The sequence below is a fragment of the Choloepus didactylus genome, chromosome 11 (genome assembly GCF_015220235.1).
Source record: "Choloepus didactylus isolate mChoDid1 chromosome 11, mChoDid1.pri, whole genome shotgun sequence".
NCBI classification, from domain to species: domain Eukaryota; kingdom Metazoa; phylum Chordata; class Mammalia; order Pilosa; family Megalonychidae; genus Choloepus; species Choloepus didactylus.
The window spans coordinates 77,666,405-77,691,943 of NC_051317.1; the positions used below are offsets into that span (position 1 = coordinate 77,666,405).

Consider the following 25,539-nt stretch of genomic DNA (forward strand, 5'->3'; position numbering starts at 1 on the left):
GTTAATTAAAGATGTTAACAGTGCAGAAATTTCCTTTCAATCAGTTAATCACTGGAAATGTTTGTTAAAAACACAAACCCTTGCCATCACTGTCGTTGAATTCTGAGTTATCTTAGTGTCTTTCTTCTAAGAGAACAAACAGAATATAGTTAGAAAGGTAAGAGGAGTTAGGAAAAATGTGAAGTGGAATCATAATACAACACTGCCTTCTTAGGCTGGGAAATCCATTCTTTCTCGAAAGCATTCATTTCTCCAGCCTCTGGTTCTAATTCTACTCAGAATATGAGTGAGTGTGAAAGGGACAAAGAGAGAAATGACATTGGGAAATATTTAAGGGACAAAATGAACTCAGAGGATTTGATCATCAGATCAAAGAACCAAGAACAGATCACTTTCTTTCTAGAATGAAGGGTGCTTTTTGTGGATCACCGATCATTAAAGACAGTCATAAAAGTCAAGGATATTTCTCTCAGAAAAAAATGTAAATGACTCCACATACACAGAATTGTGAGCACAATTTTTATGAGTTTTTTGGACACTCCTGGAAGCCCATTCATGCACACCAAATTCAGAGTCCTGTATCTTAAGGCAACCATTTAAAAACTGTTATGGTCTCATCTTCAAAATGGTGCACATCATTTCCTTATTTAATTTTTGAAGTGGCTTGTATTTTTGATCCAAAGTTGTATCTTTGATATTTTTCTATGACCAAAATAGGAAATATCAAACTTAAAAATAATAAATCCCATCCTGACTAACCCTGCCTTCTGTGAGATTTATAGGACTGAGTATTCACATTGGATTTTGAACCCATCCTTCCTCCTTTGTCTGCCACCCGGTGATGACCAATAGATACTTTTCCTTCCAAAAGATGGACTGTCACAGCTGCAGGAGCCTTTTGTATCGTGGCTATTTTCAAATAGATGGAATAGGGTAAAGGTGACAGATGGAAATTGGAGGAGGAGTCAAGCAGAAAGAGGAAGAAGGTTGAAAATAGAATAGATCAGAAGAGAGACTCCCAAGACGTGCTGGGGATAGCAGCAGCAGCCGTCTGTCTTCCTCCGTCATCAGCACTTCCTATTTCCCAAGAATGTCTCATATCCGCTGTGAGCTTTACTTATGCGTATGTGGGACCCAAGGCTCATCTCTTACCCTTTCTAAAGACTCACAAAGTTTCAGGACTTGCACCCTTGACTGGAAATTTTAAAATAACTTATGTAATATTTCTGTACTGCAGCTTATAACAAAGATTTATCTCTATAATGTGTGATACTAAATAAAGGCCACATAACATAGCCCATGGGAAGGCTTGTTCTCCAGCATAACTATATTATAACAGTTCTGATATATCTATATATCTATTTAAAACAATTCTGATATAGCTATATCTATAGATCTTTATATCTATAAATGCATACATTCATAAATACTATATTTAATCATGCTTAGCTTATTCTCCTTAAATCTAGACAATTTATTTCTATGTTTTACTTACTCTGCTTTCTTCGGCTTTAAAGGTGACTTGTTTTATCTTCATTTTTTGATCATTTTAGGATATCCTGATGCTGGGTGCAGTAGGGGCTTATGGCTGGAGTGGAACTGTTGTCCAGCAAACATCCCATGGACCATCCATCTTTCCTAAACAAGCCTTTGACCAAATTCTGCAAGATAGAAATCACAGTTCATATTTAGGTAAGGCATAGCAGCATTGGGCTCAGCAGATTTAAGGTCATAAAAACTTCGTAGAATGGCTTCATTGTGACTTATTTCTATAGAAAGCTTACCTACACCTTTCCTTTTCTTTAAAACAGCTCCTTCTTGAATCTCAGGGTCAATTCAGCAAAGTCCCTGAACTGTCACCTATTTTATTTATTACACATATTTACGTTGCCTCTTTCACAGTCAGGTTTTAGCCCATACATACTTAATGAAAAGAACCCTGTATTATTCTCGCTTATCTCTTTTGTCTGTTCAAGCAGTATTATTCCTGGGACCGTGATTATGCTTCTCCAAAATAGAAATAATTTCTAAAAGCCAATACAGGAAGTGGTAGTCTTATACTCTTTTTGAGTTTTTAGTCTTTTTGTTCCTACAATAATAGCAGCCACCAATTTTGGGCACCCACTATGGAACAATTTCTGAGCTGGCTGCTGTAGCTACATAAAATTAGTTTCTCCTTACAACCCTTTGAAGAAAACATTATCATCCCCATTTAACTTTTGAGAGCCAGTGAGATTAAATAATTTGCCCAAAGTCAGCCTAGTAAGTGGCAGATCCAGAATTTGAACCTGAGATTGTCTGACTTCAAAGCCTGTGTTCTTTCACTCTACAAAATTACTTCTAAATTTATTTATTCCTTCATTCAAGAACTATTTCGTGAGTGCTTAAGTACCAACATGTGTCTGATGGGGACAACCCAGAATGTAGGCCTGCTTTATAGCCAGAGTTCCTGCCTTGCAGGGAAGCACTGTGGGTCAAAGGGCAGGAGCAGGTCATCTTAGATAAATGAAGCTATGCCCTCAATGATAAATTCAGAAACACTAGGAACTGTGCATCACAACCAACAGAAGGGGATCTCTGATCATCTGCCACTGACTTTGCAAGCCTTATCTGGTTGAAATATTCAACAGTATTTACTCTGTGACTCCTTCTCTCCTAGGTTATTCTGTGGCTGCGATTTCTACTGGAAAAAGCATCCACTTTGTTGCTGGTGCTCCACGAGCAAATTATACTGGCCAGATAGTTCTCTACAGTGTTAAGGAGAATGGCAGTGTCACAATTATTCAGGCTCACAGAGGTGATCAGGTAAATCCCATCGGTTAGCAGAAAGAATTAATTTTACAGATAATTGGGGCAGGTGGGAAGTTGGGGTGAGTAGAAATGGAAATTAATATTTACTGAGTGCCTACTCTGTGACTGAGTTTACTTTTAGTTTCCTTAAATCTTCACAGCAATATTGAGAGGTTCTACTATCCCCTTTGGACTGGTTATTGAGAGTTTAACTAAATTTCTAAGGTCATACAGTTTTAATGGGCTTGAGTCATCATTAAACCCCAACCCTGTCTGGCCTCAAAGCCTGTGCTATTTTGTTACATCCAACTCCATAATTTTGACACCCCAGATTAGTAATACGTGGACTTTATTCCATCACGATGGAAAGCACCTACCACTGATTTGTAGGCAAGCCCACCCTAGGGGCTCAAGTGCTGAAGGAAAAATAAGGAGAAAAAGGGAGGAGTATAGCATTGTGAAGACTAAGATACCTCATCTGAACATGTCAAGGTGTCATGTTGGCTTTGACCTATCTAAAAGCAAAATGCTCTTCTCTTTACCCCTTTCTACTGATGTGTGACAGTTTGGTGGTCAGAACCTATGATGCCTCCCACTTTTGGCTCCACTTCCTATCCCTGGAGCAAAGGTCAGCTGATACATTCCTGTTTCCTTGCTAAGCAGTTTGTTTTGACCCATGGCTTAGCACACATTTAAAGTGAGCATCACTGGTCCCTAAGAATCGTCACTTCCTTCCTTTAATTGGAGAAACTAACCCCAGATTTCTCTTCTCTGGGATTAAGTCTGATCCTGCTATCTCTATAGACTTCCCAGGAGTAAGAAGATCTGAGTCTCTGATTTTCTGGCAACTACTCACCTTTCCCTGATCATGCTGTGGACCCTTATACATTGTTCATGCTTTCCCACTCCTCCTCACCTAGAAAATCCCTTGTCCTCCTTTAAGATCCAATTCAAATAGTACCTTGTCTTTCTAAGCCATTCTGACTCCCGGTTCTCTGATCACACAGCATTTTGAAACTGACTCTATTACAACATATTTTACCATGGAAGCATGATTATTTGTGCATCACCCTACTTCTCTGCCACCTTTCCCAGTCACATATCCCACATACATACTGTTTCTCTTGAATGTCATATTTGGCCTACTAGCATCCGAAATGCCTGAGGTACTTATTTAAAATGCTGTTGTATGGACCACACACTAGACATTGCAACAAAATCCCTGGAAATGGGTGTCAGGGATCTGTATTTTAAAGGCACTTTCTTGGTGATTCTTGTTTAAGAACCAAATGTTAGATGGTGACATCACCGGAGGTGAGGGAGTATGTGATCCATCATTATATTCCTAGCACCTTGTGTAGTACCTTGCTGGTAGTAAGTCCTCAGTTTGTGTTTGTTGAATGAATAAATAAAATTTCAGAGTAATATTAAGAGCATATGAATCCTAGGATTCCTAAGGTTAATTGCTTTACTTTTCCAGATTGGCTCCTATTTTGGTAGTGTGCTCTGTTCAGTTGATGTGGATAAAGACACCATTACAGATGTACTCTTGGTGGGTGCACCAACATACATGAATGACCTGAAGAAAGAGGAAGGAAGAGTCTACCTATTTACTATAACAAAGGTAAAAAATATATATATATATTAAACCGGCAGTATAATTTTCATTCATTCTGATAAAAATCTACATTTTAGAAGAAAATTTATTATTATTAATGATAATTACTTTGCATATATGGTATGGTTTATATTTCGTCAGTTTTGAGGATGTCATCATTAGATTATAATTTTAAAAATCACATTAAAAGGCATACCTAGAGGGTAATGTATAGTTCACTGCCATTTTCCATAAGAGTACTTTGATTATATTGTCTATTATTTTTGATTATGTTGTCTGTTATACAAATAAAGCCTTTATAAATGCACATCATTTTTTAAAATACATGCACACAATCATTTGTGTATTTTCCAAGTATCTAAAGCAATTATTCCTCTTTGCTGTAAAAAGGTAACAAAACAAAAGGCAAAATTATCTTGTTAAAATTTTTCGTTGAAAGAAACAAATTATACCAAGCACTTTGGAAGCCTCCATATAATCCCAAATGCTTTCTACGTTAGTTTGTCAGGAAATTCCATTGCTTGGTGTGACATTTAGGTATATGTCCAGCTTTTGGAGTTTCCAGTCCATTCACATAAAACATAACATACTCTAATATGGAAAAAAAACATCGTTTTTTAAATTTGTAGGCTGAACCTTGGTGAAACTCGGGGGAAAAAAAAAAAAAAACAGAAATAAAGGCACAGTTTGACAGAGAACATTAGATGAGTATACAACAGAAAGAATGAAAAAAGAGAAACTGACATTAATATGGTAAAGAATATCTTTAGCTCATTGTGATATTTTGTCCAACCTGATTTATTTAAATTAATGTTTAAACCAACTTTTTTATCAAAATTATTAAAATAATTCTGAAGTATATAAGTAATACATAATTGAGTATACAATTACGGTAGGCCTATCTATGTGTTCGAACATTTAACAAATTTCCAGTTTCTTAAAATCTATTGTTTATCAAATATTCTGATTTATCACTAATCATTGAAGATCCAACTACTTTACCAAATCTCAGTACAAATTAATTTCCATAAGATTGTAATAGAATAGAAATAATAGGAGAAAGAATCAACACTGACCCAGTTTATAGCTGAAGAGCATTGCTTTCTTGTGAAGTCATGAAATATTTCCATACTTGACTACAAAATCTGAAGAAAAAATTGTATCTTTCGCAAGGAAATATCTTCTTTTAGCAGAATTATTTAGTGTTTTTTACAATGGAATATCGCCTTATTTGCCACTTCCTATACCATTATAATTATGCTTTAAGATCTATTAATGTGTGTTTTATTTTGTTTCTACTTTAGTTTTATTCAAGAATAAGTAGATTTTCACCAGAAAAAAATTTGATGGTAACATAACATTGTAAATATAATTGACATCACTGAATTATACATTTGAATGTGGTTAAAAGGGGTAGTTTTGCGTTGTGTATATTTCACTAGAATAAAAATTAAAAAAAAAAAACATAGGACTGCACAACACAAAAGGTAACCCTATTGTGAACCATGGATTCTAGTTAACATTACAATTTTAAAATGTTCTTTCATGAATTGTAAAACTGTACCATACTGATGCAAGGTGTTAATAATAGGGTAGAATTTGGGAAGTCTATGTTTTATGCATGATTTTTCTGTAAACCTATGACTTCTTTATTAAATTTTTTTTTAAAAGGGTGTATAATTTATAAAGACAGTAGTAGTTCATGGTTGCCTTGGGCCAGGGCAGTTGGTGTAAATGGGGAATCACTGCTAAAGGGTAACGGGCTTCTTTTTGGGGTTATGAAAATATTCTAAAATTAGATTGCAGTGATGGTCCGTACAACTCTGTGAAGTACTAAACACTATTGAATTGTACCCTTTAACTGGGTGACTTTATGGTATATGGATTATATCTCAAAAAAGCTGTTAAAAAAATGAAAAACAGTTTGGAAACAAGTAAAGATACTAATATTAAGGGAGAAAAGAGACAGAAATGAAATTTTTAAGTAGGTTGTACAGCGACAGTAAAGAGAATTGCCTCCTTTTCCTTGGCTTATGATATTCTATGAATGTACTTTCTGAAAATTCTCATTTTTAATTCTCATAATAAAAAGAGAATTTTGAATTCTAAATTTAAAACCCTATTCACTTTTAACAATTGGCAAATTGGTTCAGGCATCATTTCCTGTGAATTTTAATTTTACAAACTGCAAGGTTTGCTTTAATCTTCTTTCCTTCACCCCTTTTGAAAGGGCATTTTGAATCATCACCAGCTCCTTGAAGGCCCGGAGGGTATTGAAAATGCTCGGTTTGGCTCAGCGATTGCAGCTCTTTCAGACATCAACATGGATGGCTTCAATGATGTGATAGTTGGTTCACCATTGGAAAATCAGAACTCTGGAGCTGTGTATATCTACAATGGTCATCAGGGCTCTATTCGCACGAAATATTCACAGGTAACCCAGGAGCCTCATGGAGATGTATTAACATGTGAGCAAAATGGTGTTAGAGCTGGAGAATATTACACAGACCGTCCAGTCCACCCCTCTTAGTTTATAACTTCATTCATTCAACACATATTTAGTCTCTACTGTGTGCCAGGCACTGTTCTAGACTACGGGAATGCTGTCAGGAACAAGACAGACAAAATTCTGCCAAAATTCCTTCATGGACCTTACATTCTAATGGTGGAGGCAGATGAAAAATAGGATAAAGAAGATAGAGTATTCCATCTAAATGCTAAGAAAAAACATTTTAAACGGGAAATAAAATTTTAGGGGTGAGAGTTGTCAGGCATTTGAAAGGGTAGCCAGTAAGTTCTCATTGAGAAGGTGACTTTTGAGTAAAAACCTGAAGGAAGTGAGTCAAGGTAGAAACAAAGACCTGAATTTGCTTCAACTCATTCCTAGTCCACTGATGTTTTCATTACTTCTTGTTGGTTTGTGATCTTAATATTAAAGTTCCATATGGCTTCTTTGATGACAATGTGGCTGCCAGAATGATATAGAGATCAAATGAGATGCTATTGAAAAATCAGTGGAATTTTGTGGGGAATAAAGACAACCCAGAAAATGGCTCTACTGAAAGTAGAATAATGCTATGTGGAGTGTGCCATTTTTCTGTTTTGACTGGTATCCATTGTAATTTTGTGTCAAACTTCCTCTTGTAGAAAATCTTGGGATCTGATGTTGCCTTTAGGAGTCACCTCCAGTACTTTGGGAGATCCTTGGATGGCTTTGGAGATTTAAATGGAGATTCCATCACCGATGTGTCCATCGGTGCCTTTGGACAAGTGGTTCAACTCTGGTGAGTCAGTGAGAAGTGAACACAAACTAGCTGAAAAATGACCAACTAAAAAGTAAAACCAGTTGCTGGGCTGGTTTTATGGTAATGCCACATGAATTATATCAGCCCTTATGTGTCATTATGGAATATGTTTTTCCTAGTGGGAGAAAAAAAATTTGTATTTTCTTTGCATTAGAATCAAGTTTCTCTTCTCTATGTGGTGAAGAGCAACATTGCATAGAAAAGACAAAAAAAAAAAATAAAAGCCCTTGAAATTGTATCCAGGATATTTCTGAGTGTTAGCTTCCAAATAGCCTTACCTCAGCCCCGAAAGGAAACTGCATGGGAGTGTACTGAAATAAGGAACTCTTCTTCAACCACGCAAGTAAAGTGTAACTTTTTATGTGGTTAAAAGGTACCTTTTAAAATGATTAGCCCCAAACAAAAAGCCATTGTTTAGGTTAAGCTAACCTCTCCTTGACCTCGGTAGAAGTTGAAGGGGAAGAGCACAATAAGGGATTCAAGGACAATGTGATTCAGAGGCCAAAAATAAATATGTTGGGCTGGTGAGGGGATAGAATCAGAAAGAAACTAAGAATTAGATCATGTGTCCCCAAGAAAGTAAATTTCAGTAATTCATTTGTCTCCATGAAAAAAAAAAGTGCTTTAAATGTCAAAATATATCAAGAACAGGAAAACATTTTACATTGATGTAGGGTTATTTCTGAGTTTAATGGTACTGTTTAGTTTCTCACTTAGGTTTGTAAACGATGCAATGCATAGTTTATATTGCAGAATGAAACCTCTATATGGGAAAATAAAACTCAAGAATAATATTTAAGACTTGGAAAAATAAGAAAATATACTTACTGAATTAAATCATTAAAATCAGCTAAAAGTAGCATACCTTTAGAAAAATATGAGAAAAATAAGGTCCTAAAATGACTGATTTTTTTTTAAACAACTTTACGAGATTGTGCATCTCAGTAAACATCACCCTGCGTGATTTAGCCATCTTGGTAGCCTATCTACTTAATATACACACAATGATATTCCTTATTAATATAGCCAGTGATGGCCAAACTTTTTTTCTTTGAAGGCGGATTGATTCTTCAAAAAAGTCTTGACACAGGAGTCAAATAAACTTACTGAGATGAACCATTAAACTAGGATAAGGCCATGTAATGGTCACATTCCTATAACTTGCTGAGGCTGGTTTTTCTTGGTAATTCCCTGAGAATAAGTTTTTAAAAACAAGTTTACAGAACATTTAGATCAATGCCATCTCTATTGGAATAAGTGTTCAGCCTCTCAAAGAGATTGCCCTAAAGAACAGCATTCAGTTAGGCACCTTAGATCTTGCAAGTTTGATGACATGTTGCATTTGTTATTGGATATTTTATAATTGCTGAGGGGCCTGACTGCTACATGATTAATTTTTGAAATAATTTTTCAGTTGATGCTGGTCCTTTAGTGGGTAACTGAAATTTAAAACCAAACAAGTTTTCTATATCTTTTTGTGGTGCTGTTTAAAACAGCAAAGTTACTAGTTACTACTTGCTGCTTTGTAAATAGTTGAGGTGTGTACCTGGGGTCATTATGCAGAAGTACTAATTCCACTGGCTGAGGATTTAGGAGACCATGGGTTCTAAGTTCTTGCTTGCTAATGATTACTTGGTAAACTGCTAAGTCACTGTTCCGGTTTGCTAATGCTGACGGAACGCAAATACAGGAATGGATTGGCTTTTATAAAGGGAGTTTATTTGGTTACACAGTTATAGTCTTAAGATCATAAAGTGTCCATCAACAATAGGGTAATTTCACTGAAGGATGGCCATTGGGGTCCAGAAAACCTCTGTTAGTTGGGAAGGCACTTGGCTGGCATCCACTTGCTCTCAGGTCATGTTTCAATTAACACCTACCCTGAATGGGTGGGGTAACACCTCCATGAAAATTATCCAATCAAATGTTCACTAACAGTTGATTGAGTCACATCTCCATGGAAACACTCAATCAAAGGATTCCAATCTAATCAACACTAATATGTCTGCCCCCACAAGATTGCATCAAAGAACATGGCATTTTGGGGGACATAATACATCCAAACTGGCACATTCCACCCCCTGGACCCCAAAATGACATGATCTTTCCATATACAAAATACGTTCATCCCATCACAGTATCACAGAAACTTACATCATTTCAGTAACAATAGTAAAGTATAAGATCCCATCAAAATCAGTTACAGGTGTGGTCTGTCCTAAGACAAAATTCTTCTCTGGCTGTGGACCTATGAAACTTAGAACAAGTTATCTGCTGCCAACATACAAAGGAGGGACAGTTATAGGATAAACATTCCCATTGCCATAAGGAGAAACTGAAAGGGAAACAGAGTTAACAGGACCAAAACAATTCCTAAAACCCGAAGAGCAAACTCCTTTAGATTTCAAAGTCTGAGAGTCATTTGCCTAAGGACATTTTATCCCTGAGGCTTGAGAGAGCGGCAGTCCCACACTTTTGAAAGGCTTACACTGCAGCCCTTTTTTCTCCAAACGCTGGGGTGAGTGTTCCAACATATCCACACGTTGAGGAGACCACCTTCTTCTCGGCGCCATCCTCCTCAAACATCGTGTGGCACCCAGACTCTTCCTCTTCTGGACAAATGCTCAACCCCTGTAGAACAGTGGGGTGGCAGCCAGGCTCTCCTGAATCCCTGGGGAATGTGCACCACCCTCTCTGAGGCCTGGGGTGGCAGCACTCTTCCTGAGCATTGAGGCAGAATGTCTGCCCTTGACCTCAGGGGCAAACTCACCCTTTCCATGTGTGTGGGCTGCTCCGTTCTCCCTGCCCGAGACTTCTTGACTCCAGGCCTCAATCTCCATGACTCTGTCTTTGAAGAAATATTTCTTTCAATTTGTCCCTTCTCAGGCCAGACAGGCAGTGTCTCCATTTAAATAGATCTCACAAAAATCTTGTTTGCTTGGCATGAAGTCCACAGGGGTCAAAACCATCAGACAACAGGAGTTTCCAAAGATCCTTTCTGGATAACTCCATCTCCAATCTTGGCTTGTACTGAAATGGCAGTTGGGTTCCACATTTGGTTAAGTTCTCATGTTGGGCTGTAGCTTCTGGGGTCTCACTTTTTGGAAGCCAAGGATTTTTCAAACTATCAGTTTCTAGTTTCTTTGTACCCAATAGTTCATTTCTCAGCTTATCTCTGTCCTGTCGCATTTTACTATAAGCCAGAAGAAGAAGCCAGGCTTTATTTTCAACTTTTAGTTTCAAAATCTTATCAGCCAAGTATCCCAGCACCTCACTCTCAAATTTTTCCTTCCATCTGACACCAGGACTCAATTTTGCCAAATTCTCTGCCACTTTAAAACAAGGATCACCATTCTTCCAGTTCTCAACAACGCATTCATCATTTCTGCTCAAGCCCTCTTCAGAAGTATCTCTAGAGTCCATATTTCCACAAACAGTCTCTTCAAAGCAATTTAGGCCTTTTCTATAAAGCTCCTCACAATTCTTCCAGAATTTTCCCCATATCCATTTAAAAAGGCTTTCCAACATGTTTGTTTTTTGCAAATGCAGCAGCAAAATCACCCCACTTCTCTGGTACCAAAATCTGTTCAGGTTTGCTAATGCTGCCTTTTCTCAAAACACCAGAAATGGATTGGCTTTTATAAAGGGGTTTTATTTAGTTACAAAGTTACAGTCTTAAGGCCATAAATTGTCCAAGATAAGGGATCAACAATCGGGTACCTTCACTGGAGGATGGCCAGTGGTGTGCAGAAAACCTCTGTTAGCTGGGAAGGCACGTGGCAGGCATCTGCTCCAGAGTTCTGGTTTCAAAATGGCTTTTTCCCAGGATGTTCCTTTCTAGGTGGCAGCTCCTCAGAAATGTCACTCTTAATTGCTCCTGGGCATTTATCCTTTCTTAGCTTCTCCGAAGCAAAAATCTGCTTTCAAAGGCCATCTCCAAAATGTCTCTGTAAGCTGCAGCTCCTTTCTCAGCTCCTATGCATTCTTCAAAGTGTCCCTCTTGGCTGTGGCAAGCTCACTCCTTCTGTCTGAGCTTATATACTGCTCTAGTAAACTAATCAAGGCCCAGGCTGAATGGGTGGTGCCACACCTCCATGGAAATTATCTAATCAGAGTTATCACCTACAGTTCGATGGGGCACATCTCCATGGAAACACTCAAAGAATTACAGTCTAATCAACACTAATAGGCCTGCCCACACAAGATTGCATCAAAGATAATGGTGTTTTGGGGGACATAATACATTCAAACTGGCACAGTCACCAAATGTCTTTGTGTCTCAGACTTTTCATTGATAAAATAGAGAGAATATTTGTTCTACCATTTCACAGAGTGCTATGGAGAAGCACATGAGGTCCTGTGTATGTGAAAGCCCTCCAGATACCCAAAGTGCTGAACCAGGGTCTGAACAGTCCTTTTCTGGCATAAGGCTAGTCACCACCATCACAACTTTCACACCCACATGCCACACTTCAAAGAATCACTGCCAGTCACTGAGGCAGAGAAGCAGCTGCTACCTCACTCTTCACCACCACTACCTCCACCTTCCACCTTCCCTCTCCCCTCTCTTTATGAGGACAGGAATATCACTGCTTTCAGTTGGCAAAACACAACAGGGACCATGACTTTGTACTTGACTTGCAAATAGATTGCAAGCTCCCATCCTGTGCTCACGCATTTGTCTGTTCATTTAACAAAACTTTTGAATGTGCATTATGCTGGTGTAGTTATGAGCAAAAAAAAAAAGGACATTATCCCTGCCATCCTGTAGCATTCATATATAAAATATTGCTAAAGTACTTAGATAGAGTGGAGAGAATAATTCAACAATGCTGACACTGTGTCCCCTATATAAAGATTATATAATCTGTGCAGCTCAGCAATAATTATTGTCCATCTATTTTTTTCCATTTATGTATTTCAGGTCACAAAGTATTGCTGATGTATCTGTGGGAGCTTCATTCACACCAGAAAAAATCACTTTGCTTAACAAGAATGCTGAGATAATCCTCAAACTCTGCTTCAGTGCAAAGTTTAGACCTACTAATCAGAACAATCAAGTGGGTAAGGAGACCTGAAATAATCTCTGAGGAGATAGATTTGCCTAGGGTTTTGGTGCTGAATATAACCCATATATTGAATTTGAAGACCAAAAGAAGTAAAGGTCTTTACTTGCGTACACTTAAATTGCCTCACATTTGCGGTGCCTGAGAAGGGTTCATTAGGCATGGCTGTTTAGCATTTCCTCCCTCAGTTCTAGAAAGTAGGTGTTCTAGTTTGCTAATGCTGCCAGAATGCAAAACACCAGAAATGGATTGGCTTTTATAAAAGGTGGTTTGTTTGGTTACACAATTACAGTCTTAAGGCCATAAAATGTCCAAAGTAACACATTAATGATCGGGTACCTTCACTGGAGGATGGCTAATGGTGTCTGGAAAACCTCCATTAGCTGGGAAGGCACGTGGCTGGCATCTGCTCTGGAGTTCTGGTTTCAGAATGGCTTTCTCCCAGGATGTTCCTCTCTAGGCTTCAGTTTCTCTCCAAAATGTCACTCTCAGTTGCTCTTGTGGCGTTTGTCCTCTCTTAGCTTCTCCAGAGCAAAAATCTGCTTTCAAAGGCCGTCTCCAAAATGTCTCTGTGAGCTGCAGCTTCTTTCTCAGCTCCTGTGCATTCTTCAAATGAGTGTCCCTCTCGGCTGTAGCAAGCTCGCTCCTTCTGTCTGAGCTTATATAGTGCTCCAGTAAACTAATCAAGGCCCATGCTGAATGGGCAGGGCCACACTTCCATGGAAATTATCCAATGAAAGATCTCGCCCTCAATTGAGTAATCACATCTCCACAGAAACATCCAATTCAAAGTCTCTAACCCAATTGACACCAATATTTTCCTGCCCACACAATACTGCATCAAAGATAATGGTGTTTTGGGGGACATAATACATCCAAACCAGCACAGTGGGATTCTGCTGGGAAAAGCAAGTTGTAATCCCTATGGAAAAATCATGTCCCCCCTCCGCCCACCAGCTCTATCCTTCAAGTTTCTCTTACCCATAGTTCCTTTACTTAAAATCTTTGGCACCACGGATTACTGTGGACTTCAGCCAGGATGGGTGCACCATGGGTTAGCTGTGCCACCCAGTGGCACTGAGGGTGTGCTCAAAGTATCAAATACTGATCAAGTATTGGATCAAAAGTATCAAATCAAATCCTTAGGAGTTAATAAGCATGACATAATGAGAGGCAATGTAAAACAATATAAAACAATATATAATTTGTGCCCAGTGTCTTAAATTTTATAAATAATTCAGAGACTTGAGTAAATGTCTGAAACACGTCTGATCAGGCAGGGAAGCGTGAGGAGAACACTGCAGGCAAATGTTAGCAAAAATTACTGTTGTCTTCCATCCGCCAAGTGGTCTTTTAAGGCCTGGCTGAAGTCCAACATCCACCTTAAAGCCTTTTCTAACCATTCTTTCTCAACTCCACATCAACTGCTTCAGTTCTCTCAACACCTTCTACACGTGGCATGCAATTTAGTACTTAATTAAAAGCTACCATCTTTATTTGCTGCTGTTTCAGGGGTCCTTATCCCACTCCTATCAGATTCAGGCTCTAAATTTCTTCAGGAAACTAGTTCCTACAGGTATTTCATTGAGTGACAAACACATAACTTAATTTACAAACTGAAAATGTGGAGGCAGGTTATTTGCCATGACTCATACCAAGAAACAAGTCAGTTAAGAACACTAAACAGAAATCAGATTCACATTTTGGCATGCTTTCTACATTTCCCTACTTTCCTATCCATCTGGAAATTTTCCTTTCAGGTGTACAAACATTGTCCAACTTTGAATAGCACATCTACAGAACTGCCTTGTATCTAAGTAGCCATGATAGTCGACTCAAAACTGTTTCTGTAAAAACATTAAATGGCTGGTCTGTTAAAAGATTAACTTGGGAAATGTATGAGTTGGCAGAAACGGCTGGCTGGTCGGCACTCCTGGCTCTGAAGTATGGAAGTGTCTCCTGTAGTTTCTCCTTTTTGACTGAATTTCACCTTTTCTTTTGCCACACACTCATTTGCTGGGGTCTCTTGGCTTTCTTGCTGTTGGGCATCTTTCCCTTTGAGTCCTTTTCCTTGCTGATTTCAGATCCATACAGGCAAGCCAATCACGATCATTGTCACTTAATTGCTTGGCAATAATAGTATGTAAGATATGAATCCCATCTTTACAACTTTGAAGAGTGAAATTATAAAGTATATGGTCTCTACTATTTTTTACATCAGATGCACATTCCAGTTTAAGGTTAGTAACATAAAAATTTAATAAATTACCTATGAGACTATGTATAATTTTTACCAAGCTGCTTGAAAGAAAGTCTTATTATGTGCACCAGTTTTGTACTAGCTAAATCACTTCCCTGCCATTATTTTTCCTTTGCATTATTTCCACTACTTATTTTCAGCTCGTTTGATGATGTTAAATTTTAGCCATCTTTGTAATCCTTGTTAAGTCATTGGAGCAAGAAAAATAAGACAACATTTATAATAAATATTTTAGAGGTTGTGTAAAATTCTTGTCTTTGGAAATATATTCAACCTTTAAAATATTGCAAGTAATAAAAGCAACCCCAAATAAAGCAATTGATATTATGAATAGACCCAGATCCACTCTCAATTTTGGACACATGACCAGCAGACTTTAGTTGAAAGTAAATAGGTCTGATAGTTTGAGGACTTTGGCTACTGACATTAGTTTTTATTGCTCTTTTTTTTTTTTCCATTTTCATGTCCCTGAGTTGGAGTTATTATCTTCATTTTACAGATAAGGATTTGGAGGTTCAAAAAGGTTAAGCAAATCATCCAAAGTCACACAGCTCATAAATGGTAGAATTGCGATTCAAACAGTCTACTTGATTCGAACCTTATTGCTGCAATGTTCTGTGCCTTCATGGTGTAAGAATCTGTGGGTTCTGTGCATGTTCCCTAGTTCTCCAAATAACAGTTAATCCTCACAACTGCAAGGAAATAGAAAGACCATGGACCTTGATTTTAAAAATACCCAGATTTGACTGTTGTTTGAACTTAGGTGAATTATTTTACCTCTTTTCTTCTGATTCATTATCTGAAACATAGGATAACAATATGCACTTTTAGGGTCATTATAAAACTTATGTAAGATAATATGTCAGAATGTGTTCTATTGTAGGCTCTCAATAAATATTCCTTTCCATATCCCCATGTTATGGATGATGAAACTGATGCTTGAGGGAGTAATTTGCCAAATAACATGCAGCAGATTTCCTGACAGCAAGACCCCTTTTTTTGCCACTGCTCCAAACCATGTTTTTTTGAAACATGTTTCTTTGTATCCACATATCAGAGCTAGAGTTATAAATGTCATGTGGCGCCATCCACCATTCACAATAGACCAATGTAAAAATGTTTCTATATTTTCTTGAAGTCAGAGATTTTTCCTAATAATACACAATAAAGCAGGGATGCTTTTTCCTTAAAAGTTCATTTGTAATAATATTTCTTTATGATTTTGATTGTAGCCATTACATATAATGTCACACTTGATGCAGATGGATTTTCATCTAGAGTAACCTCCAGGGGATTATTTAAGGAAAATAATGAAAGGTGCCTCAAGAAGAATATAGCAGTAAATGAAGCACAGAGTTGTTCTGAACACCTCGTCTACATACAGGTGAGGCTGCAAAGTCATTCCTTTCCATCTCATATTATCTTTGTTAAAGAATAAGGAATGGTGAAAGTCTAAGGTGGAAGCATATGAGTTAGAAGATGCTTGGCCTCCTGATTTAAGAATTCCTTGCCCAATTCCATGAACAGGAGGCATATTTCCTATATGGAAATGTTTATGATCACATTCTCTTATTGCCTGAGAAACACTGAATTTTATTTGGAATCATGCCAAAAGTATAAAAAATAAGATTCTTAGAGAAGTCAAAGATATAGTGCTTTCTTAAATGCTTAACAGGGAGATCTCTTAAAAAACAATAAATTTTATTTTGACATTTTCCTACTGGTGAAAAAATGTATTCATTTTTAAGCTACTGAAAAGGGCTGTTCCAATAGTGGTTTTTGCTATTGGGTTTAAGTTGATGTCGTTGAAATACATTGCATTATGAGATAGAAATTATTTGTTCTAATCTGATGCTATAATTGCTATAGTTCTCATGGCTTTTAACTCTCCCAAGTAGGAAAAATGCTTCTCAGGAGAAAACTTCCAACAGAAAAATTATTTTATCAGTTATATGACTATTTCTCCTTGGAAACCACATAATGGAATATGAAAGTGTAATTTACTAAGAAAACTACATTAAAAAGACTTGTTTAAGTACTCCCCTAGAATATTTAGCACAGAATTTCTGGTTTAAGGTGTATACAAGTTGCCAAGGAAACTTTTAGCAAATGTGTATTCTGGGCTTTCACCTTGAGAAATTTGGGTTAGAAGGTCAGGGGTGGGTCCAAAGAGTATGCCATATTAAGGGGCAGCCCAGATAATTCTAATGTAATGGTAAAGAGATCACACTTCAAAAGTACTAGCTATAGAGTTGGAAAAACACAAAGTTAATGGTCAGATGAATTCAACCCAGTTCAGTTGTTTTGTTTATTGTTCATTTTGAAGGTTTCTTGTTTGTGAAGTCCTGGGCTGTTTCTTTGTTGTGGTGGTTAAATGCTAATTATACAGATTTTTGAAAGGAATGAAACTGGCTTCATTCTTCTATCCTTGTGCTAAGTGGTGGATCAAATTACACATGTAATCCATTGTGGGAGGAATGAAGACAGCCAGGCTGTTTTGCTTTTAGGGGAAAAAAAAAAAAGAGCCGTTCACTCTCATGTGTACTTGTGAAGCACTTAGAAGGTGTGTGTTATTTTGGTCAGCTGAGAGATATTGTTTCATGAGCACTCTATACTTGATACCAAATGCCAGTTAAAGTCCATCGTATCTGCTAACCTCACAGTCAGCAGAAAGAGAATCTCCTCGTAGTCAGGAAGCCATCCTAGTAGTCAGGCCCGCCAAAATGGCTCAAGACCTAAGACCTGTGAATCCAGCCCGTGGAGGGATTAAATGATAGTGAAGAGACTGCTTCTCAGAAAATACTAATGTCTCACTTGCATTGTGTTTTCCTGGCGAGAACTTGGAAGAGGTTTGTAAGAAGATTGCTAGATGACTTTGGCAACCCTGCTTTGGCCCTTTTACATTTTGCAGTAGACAGCCTCAAAAACTGGATGTGGCCCAACCTTCTCCTGACCCCTGGGAAGCCACAAGCCCTCTGTGTCCTATATTAAAGACAAAGTAGAGAAGTACTTGTAGCTTGGTAGCACTGGCTTTAATAACTGTTGAGTGATGCATGCACCATCTTCTCTGTGCTAGGAGCAGTGCAGCTGCTTAACAAGCAGCTAGGGTAAGAAGTCAGCAAGCTTGAGTTAGGACGTGGAAATCACCTTTGTAAAGTAGAAGCAGGTTCTGATCAAGGGAAGGGGTCTCTTTTTCCTCTGCCCAACAGCCTGCTCTGGGGACCTTCCCTTCCAGGTCACAAATGTTCCCTTCCAGAGGTGTGGCCAGGACACCTAAGGACTCTTAAGGCCATGCAGTAGGAATTGGGACCCAAGAGCTGAGTTATGGACTTTAGACATATCGTCTAAATGTTAACAATTACTTGCTTATATATAATGAGATTTCTGATGAGCTTAACTAAGAATTGCTGCATTAGATTTTTGGTGTACCCAAGTCTCTTTCAGTTTCTCATTAGTGGAGACGCTAAGAGCAACACAGGGACAGAAAAGAATAAGGAAGTCTTGATAATTCAAGACAAGAATACTCTACGTAATTGAGAGCTGACTGTGTTCTTAATTGCAAACACATTTGTAGTCATTTTGTTCTTTTAATTCTGCCGCACTCTAATAAACTGTCTCACTGTGTGTGTGTTTAGGAGCCTTCTGATGTTGTCAACCCCTTGGATCTGCGTGTGAACATCAGCCTGGAAAACCCTGGCACTAGCCCTGCTCTTGAGGCCTATTCTGAGACTGCCAAAGTCTTCAGTGTAAGTGTGGCTTGCCCTTCCTGCCTTTAGACTAACAACGTTCCAAAGTCACTGTAGTAGTACTTGAAGGATACTTAACAAGCAGCCTTTAAATTCTTGATTTCCTAAATGAAATATATCATATATGTATAAAGTTCCCTAGAATATAAATTCCAGGAAGGCCAGGATTTGTCTTTCTTGTTCACTGCTCTATTCCCAGCCCTTAGAGCAGTACCTGGCCCACCATAGGTATTCGATAAATTTTTATTGAATAAACAAATAACAATAAAGCAAATACCTTGTGCTCCCCACTCACTTAAAAATAACATATTACCAATACCTGCAAAGTCCTGTGTACCCCTGCATCATATGCCACCCCCCCCACTCAGACAAATTGCTATCTTGAATTTTTGTATTTACCAATCCCCTGCTTTTCTTTATGGTTTTACCATATATATATATATATATATATATATATATATATTCCTAAAACACTGTTTAATTTTGCATGTTTTTGAACTTTAGGTAAATGTTATAATGTGGTATTCTTTTGCAATTTGCTTTTTTTCTTCAACCCAAGAACAAAATTTATGGGCATTATTTATTTATTTATTTTTTGTAGATCCCTTTCTATAAAGACTGCGGTGATGATGGACTTTGCATCTCTGATCTGGTTCTAAATGTTCAACAGCTGCCAGCAGCTCAGTAAGTCTCACGTGTACAATCTAAAATAAAAGGCACACTAGATTACTTTATGCAAATGAAGGTTTATGTAGCTCTTTTCTGCAAAAGAAAAACTGTAAGTAATAAAGACCTTTGTAAACTGAATTTCAATTTCTACTATACATATAGGAATAAAACAATAGGATATATGAAACCATTTGAATTTGTATGGTTCTTTTCCCAGTAATGTAATTAAAAGCAACAAAGAAGAAAATATAATAAATAGTGTATTTATTGTCAGTATCTTTTTAATATGAAGATAATTATTAAGCAATTTTCTCAATGTTTCAAATAAATCTATAAAGTTTATTTTTTAAATGAGAGAAGTTTTTGAATACTGGCCTTTTCTTAGCTTAATGGGTTTTTTATTTCTTTTTCTCCTTTTTAACTTTTAACAGAAAGCAACCTTTTATTGTCAGCAACCAAAACAAAAGGTTAACATTTTCAGTAGTACTGAAAAATAAAAAGGAAAGTGCATACAACACTAGAATTGTTGCCGCGTTTTCAGAAAACTTGTTTTTTGCTTCATCCTCCATGCCGGTACGTGCTGATACCCTGTGCTTACTGCAATTACTCTTTTTCTTCCACTTCAATCCCCAAGTTGTCTGCTTTATCTGAAGTAGTACATAACCCTCATCATGAGCAACCTGGACATAAAGGCTTCCAACTAGTTAAACTACGTAAGAACCTAACCTGGCTTTCTCTCTAGACCTGCTCTGCTTCACAGCTTGGGTCACTTTTTCCTTTACCCTGAGACTGGACAGCAGGAGCCGACACTCCCGCGACCTCCCTCAGTCCAGCTGTGTCTGGTGCACACAGATGCTCCGGGCTGCACTTGCTCAGGGATATTATCATCCCACAGTTTTGCCTGATCTTTGCCAGCCACTCTCTCCCCTGCCAAGATAACACATTCCAGCAAAGCCATGACCCACATTGACTTGATCACTCTACCAGGAGCCCAACCACAAAGGCTCTCCTGGCTCTACCTCTGCCAAGAGACGATGAAAACAAAAAGGAAAGAAGGAAAAACTAGGGTTTTCCAAGCAAACTCCTTACGGAAAGGATAAAAAATGGTTTCATCCAGTTTAAAGTCAATGTGAACTTAGAGTTCAAACCTCTCTGTCTTTAGTGTTTAAATTTCCTCTGCCAAAGGGCAACTTTCTATTTTAAAGTGAAAAAAAATCTGAGGAAAGTTCTAAAAGATTGTTTAAATAATTTAAAAAATGGGTGAACTAAACATACGCGTATTCCTAAACGTAGCATATTATTTTATTTTCTTCTCTTGAAGATACAAGTTTCAATTATATTGAGAGACAAGTATGCATTAAAGCCAGCATTTCTGAATATTGGATTAAAGCTACTTTTGTGTTTCTGAAATGTAGGAACTATGCTGACTTCCTGGGGAAAATTCCAGTATTTGAACTTATCTTAGTCTGCAAAAGCTGCTATAACAGCTACCACATAATGGGCTGGCTTAAACAATAAGCATTTATTGTCTCACAGTTTTGAAGCTAGGAGTCTAAAACCAAGGGTGGGTGAGGTTGTGCTTTCTCCCCCAGTCGGTAGCATTCTGGTGATGGCGGTCCTCTGTCACATGGCCATCTCTCCCTCCTCTCTGGCTTCTACTGGTTTCTGGCTTCTAACTGACTGTGTCCGCATTTCCTTTTTCTAAAGCCTCCAGTCACATGGATGAAGGCCCACCTGGATTCAACTGGCCACACCTACATAGAATCTTTTACAAATAAGTCCACACCCTGACTCACCTTAACATATTCAAAGATACTATCCACAACTGGGTTCCCACCCACAGGAATGAGGATTAAGACTTGAACTGTCTTTTGTGGGGTACACAATTCAGTTCCCAACAGACCTCTTCTCTGACTTGTTGGGTGTTCTGCTTATCTTTTTAGGGCTCACAATAAAAATAGTATATTAGCCACCTGGACAGAAAGAGATTTTTGAGCCTTGGGGGACAATAAATTACTTCAGTATGAACCAGGCTCACTACTAAAATGTCCCTATGGTTTAAACATCTTTCAGGGTATGTACACGTACTCACACACCTTATATGCTAACTAATCACTGTTGTTTCCTTGGTCTGGTTCAGGTTGATGGGACAGAAGTAACATGCCAGGTTGATTCATCTCAGAAGACTGTTACCTGTAATGTAGGCTACCCTGCTTTAAAGAGAGAACAACAGGTACGACTTCACCCTCAATCCATACTAGCCCTTCTTCAGTACTAGTGTTAATCCAACGTGACATCTTTTGATAGGCATCACAAAAAAACAGCTGTGTATGTAGAGGAAGTTTTTTAATATCCAAATTTTTTCTTTAGATAATTAATAAAAGTGGGATTTCCCCCTTTGCAGTTTATTCCAAAATCACACAGTCTGGAGAGTTCTTTTTGTTTTTTTTTTTCTGTATCTATTGACCAAAGTTAGTCAAGTGCTGTGTACTGAGTCATAGAGATCTTTGTTAACCCATAGTAAATAAATTTCACATCAGCACAAAGCTCTCAACTTCAGACATGCTCACAGGTGCTTGTGATGACTTGAGCAAGTCAATTGAAATCCTAAAACAAAGTGACCAAATAAGTAAAAATGTTATACCAGTTTGAAAGCTTCAGGTATATAAAATTCAGCATCAAATTTGGAGTGAGTTTATTTTTATGGGAAACTTTTCATGTTAATACCTGGGTAGGAAGCATCATATTGAAGAATTTTAATTTTGTGTATAGGTGACTTTTGCTATTAACTTCGACTTCAATCTTCAAAACCTTCAGAATGAGGCATCTATCAGTTTCCGAGCCTTAAGGTAAAACATACTGAAGTCCTGAATTGATGATGGATGGCTTTTATATTTCTCTTTAAGTAATTCCCTAATGTTTTCTTCAATAGTGAGAGCCATGAGGAAAATGAGGCAGACAATTTGATCAGCTTCAAAATTTCTCTGCTATATGATGCTGAAATTCACTTAACAAGGTAGGTGGAGCCGTGTACCTATTGCCTGTTACTGTGGACATCACTCCAGTTTGGCTGTTGACTGAAGAGATCCTCTATATGCCAATTCTTAGCTGAAAATTTTGCATTAAAATGTTCTTCTCATGTCAATTAAAATAGATGTCCACAAATTGGTCCCTAGGGAAAACTTGAGCAATTCTTTGGACCTCTTGAATGAGAGAAAGAGGACTAACCCTTCTGCAACATACCATGGGGAAACTAGGGCCTCGGAGTAGCTGCAAACCTTCCCGAGATATAGCTCAGTATCCTGAGTGGTTGCCAGCACTTTGTTCTTGCTGCCTACTTTCCATGAAATTTCTAGTGATACACCCATTCCTGGACATTGAAGTCCCAAGCACATGCTTTACACATAGTAGGTCCACAACAAATATTGAATCTAGTCTTAGAAAATTAGGTTGCAGGTTTTCTTCCAACCAGGAAGAAATGAGGGGTTTTCTAAAGGATGTCATCCACGAAGGAACTATTATCGTCTTTTCTTGCCTGCCCAAAGCAAGTAAATCTGTAAGCAGTGGTCAAAACATTACTGGTTGATACCAGCTCTGTTGAATTGTTCAGAGAGAAGAGTGTCTTGGAAAGTGGGTATAGTGGTTTCCTAGGGTGGCCATAACAAATTACCACAAACTGGATGGATTAAAACAAATTTATTTCTAGCATCACGGTTCTGGAGACCAGATGTCCAAAATCTAGGTGTCGACAGGTCCATGTTTCCTCTGAAGACTCTAGGGGAGAATCCTTCCTTGTCTCTTTCAGTTTCTGGTGGTTGCCAGCAATCCTGTAGCTCCGTCACCCCAATTTCTGCCTCCGCTTCACCTGGCCAACTTCCCTTCATGTGTATCTCTTCTCTGTCTCTCCTTATGAGGATTCCAGTCATTGGATTTAGGACCCACTGTAATCCAATATGACCTCATCTTAACTTGATTACATTTGCAAAGACCCTATTTCCAAATAAGGTCCCATTCACAGGTACTGGAGGTTAGGACTTCAATATATCTTTTGAGGGGAGGCACAACTCAACCAGAGTAGGTAAGGTACAAATGCTACATGTGCTAAGATCTTCATCTTAACTCACACTTAGATGTAAAGCCAACTGACAGGCACAGACAGGGGCATAGGCCTCAGGTGGTGCCCACCTCCAACCCTGGGAACCAGATTCTCTACCTGATGAAGCACTGAGGCAATTCCCAGCACAGCTTAGTGACCACTGAAAAACACATGTGGAAAACACCCAAGAAGCCAGGCTACAAATAGTATACAGTGACAGCAAATTTCTCTTACTCCCACCACATCACCCTCACCCCTAAGAGCATGGCATATGTTGATCATCCAAAAGACTACCAAACAATAACAAAAAAGAAGATACACTATTATGTCTCGAGCTTGAGACACATGAGTAAGGATGAAAATGTGAAGAAAAATGTGTGTAAAAAGATTGACATTACCAAACAACCTGATTTTTTTTTCTTCCTGCCTATATTGATTCTTATTCTAAACACTTTGTTTTAATAGTCTTTTTATGATTCCACTCCCCAACCATGACCAATTCTCTCAGATATTTTAACATGACATGAATATAATATTAAACCAGAACTTCACTTTTACTAATTAACATTCTAAGACATTCTAAAGTCCTTTTATACATATTATATGATTTAAAAATTTAATAGACAATTATACAAAATTATAAAGAAGAAAAGCCAAAAGTCTATCACTCAGATAATTCCTCTTGGTGTTTTAAAAAGAAATATATTTAAAGTATATGGATTGGAAAATGTAAACTTTACAGAAAGAGACAAAATGAAAAGTGAAGTCATTCCTCTCCCACCTCCCCGGGTGCCACTTCCCACGTTTGACTAATTTGACTTGTTTTCAGAATACCTTCCAAATACAAGGTTTGTTTATCTACTGGGATATATACATGAAACACACACACACACACACAATTTGTTTACACAAAAGGACCTTACTTTTTAGGTATAACTACTTAAACTTTCTGTACCTTACTTTTTAGGTAATAATTAATCTTTGAGAATTGTTCATATCAGGTTATATAGATCTAACTTATTCTATTCCTGACTGGGTCATAATTTATGTAGCAAGTCCATGATTAATGAAATATTTGTTTGATTTGCATTTTTATTTTGTTTTGCTTAACCATCACCAGCAATGTTGTAAATTTTTTGACACACATCTTGACAAACTATTTTTAAAAATAATACAAAGATATTGAAGGCATCCCTTAACAACCTTTTTGATTCTGGATAAATGTGCGGTTATATTATGCAAATATGATGCGTGGGAATAGATAGTGTAGTTGAATTATTTCTGAAACAGGATCCCCTTGAGTATAGATTACTCCCTTTGAGTATAGACCAACCCTAAAGTAACAAAGGGAAATGTCAGATCTCTTTAAAATGCAGAGAGAATTTAGAAACTGGCATTACTTGGAGGCTTATTCAAAGATCATTGAAAGGTAAAGAAAATAATTCATGCACACACAGCCAGGCCTTCCATTTCAAATCCTAGTCAGTTTTCCCATTTTCCATGTCAGGCTGACAAATCATTGTTTCCTTTCATATACATAACCTTGACAAACACCACATCTATTTAAGTCTATGACACATTTTCCTTTTGAGAATTTGGAAAAGGCTTTTTTTAGACATAAAAAAAAAAAAGAAAGACATGTTTCAGTGGAGAAACCAAGAAACTCTATCTCAGAAAATGTTCAGTCCAACTTTTTTAGGAAGTAGAATCAATATGCTATAATTAAGATACATTTCTGAAAGGAATAAATGGAGAGCTTGTGCATAGTCTTCTCAAGCTCCTACTCACCCTTTTACCCTCATCAAAGAAGCTGCCTTGCTTGGAATCCAGCATCAGGAACCCAGAATTGAATGTGGAGAGTGGAGGGTTTCCAGTTTCATTGCAGTCTAACAGCCCTGGAGAGAGTCTCCTGGCTAGCCATCACTTCATTTGCAGACCCTGTAGTTGGCAATCCCAAGCAAAGAAGAGCTCAAGATCAGTCCAGTGCCT

General features: G+C 37.8%; 1 protein-coding gene across 2 annotated transcripts in view; it reads left to right on the forward strand.

Moving 5' to 3' along the window:
• The window catches only part of ITGA2 (integrin subunit alpha 2), a 110,053-nt gene that overhangs the window by 72,641 nt on the left and 11,873 nt on the right, over positions 1 to 25,539 (forward strand). For both annotated transcript variants that reach the window (XM_037799037.1, XM_037799036.1), the window contains 13 exons: positions 1,554 to 1,692; positions 2,660 to 2,805; positions 4,271 to 4,414; positions 6,639 to 6,842; positions 7,556 to 7,692; positions 12,638 to 12,777; positions 16,272 to 16,423; positions 18,675 to 18,785; positions 19,387 to 19,469; positions 19,886 to 20,027; positions 21,595 to 21,687; positions 22,227 to 22,303; positions 22,387 to 22,470. In XM_037799037.1, the coding sequence (XP_037654965.1) occupies positions 1,554 to 1,692; positions 2,660 to 2,805; positions 4,271 to 4,414; positions 6,639 to 6,842; positions 7,556 to 7,692; positions 12,638 to 12,777; positions 16,272 to 16,423; positions 18,675 to 18,785; positions 19,387 to 19,469; positions 19,886 to 20,027; positions 21,595 to 21,687; positions 22,227 to 22,303; positions 22,387 to 22,470 (1,652 nt within the window). The remainder of the gene's footprint in view (positions 1 to 1,553; positions 1,693 to 2,659; positions 2,806 to 4,270; positions 4,415 to 6,638; positions 6,843 to 7,555; positions 7,693 to 12,637; positions 12,778 to 16,271; positions 16,424 to 18,674; positions 18,786 to 19,386; positions 19,470 to 19,885; positions 20,028 to 21,594; positions 21,688 to 22,226; positions 22,304 to 22,386; positions 22,471 to 25,539) is intronic.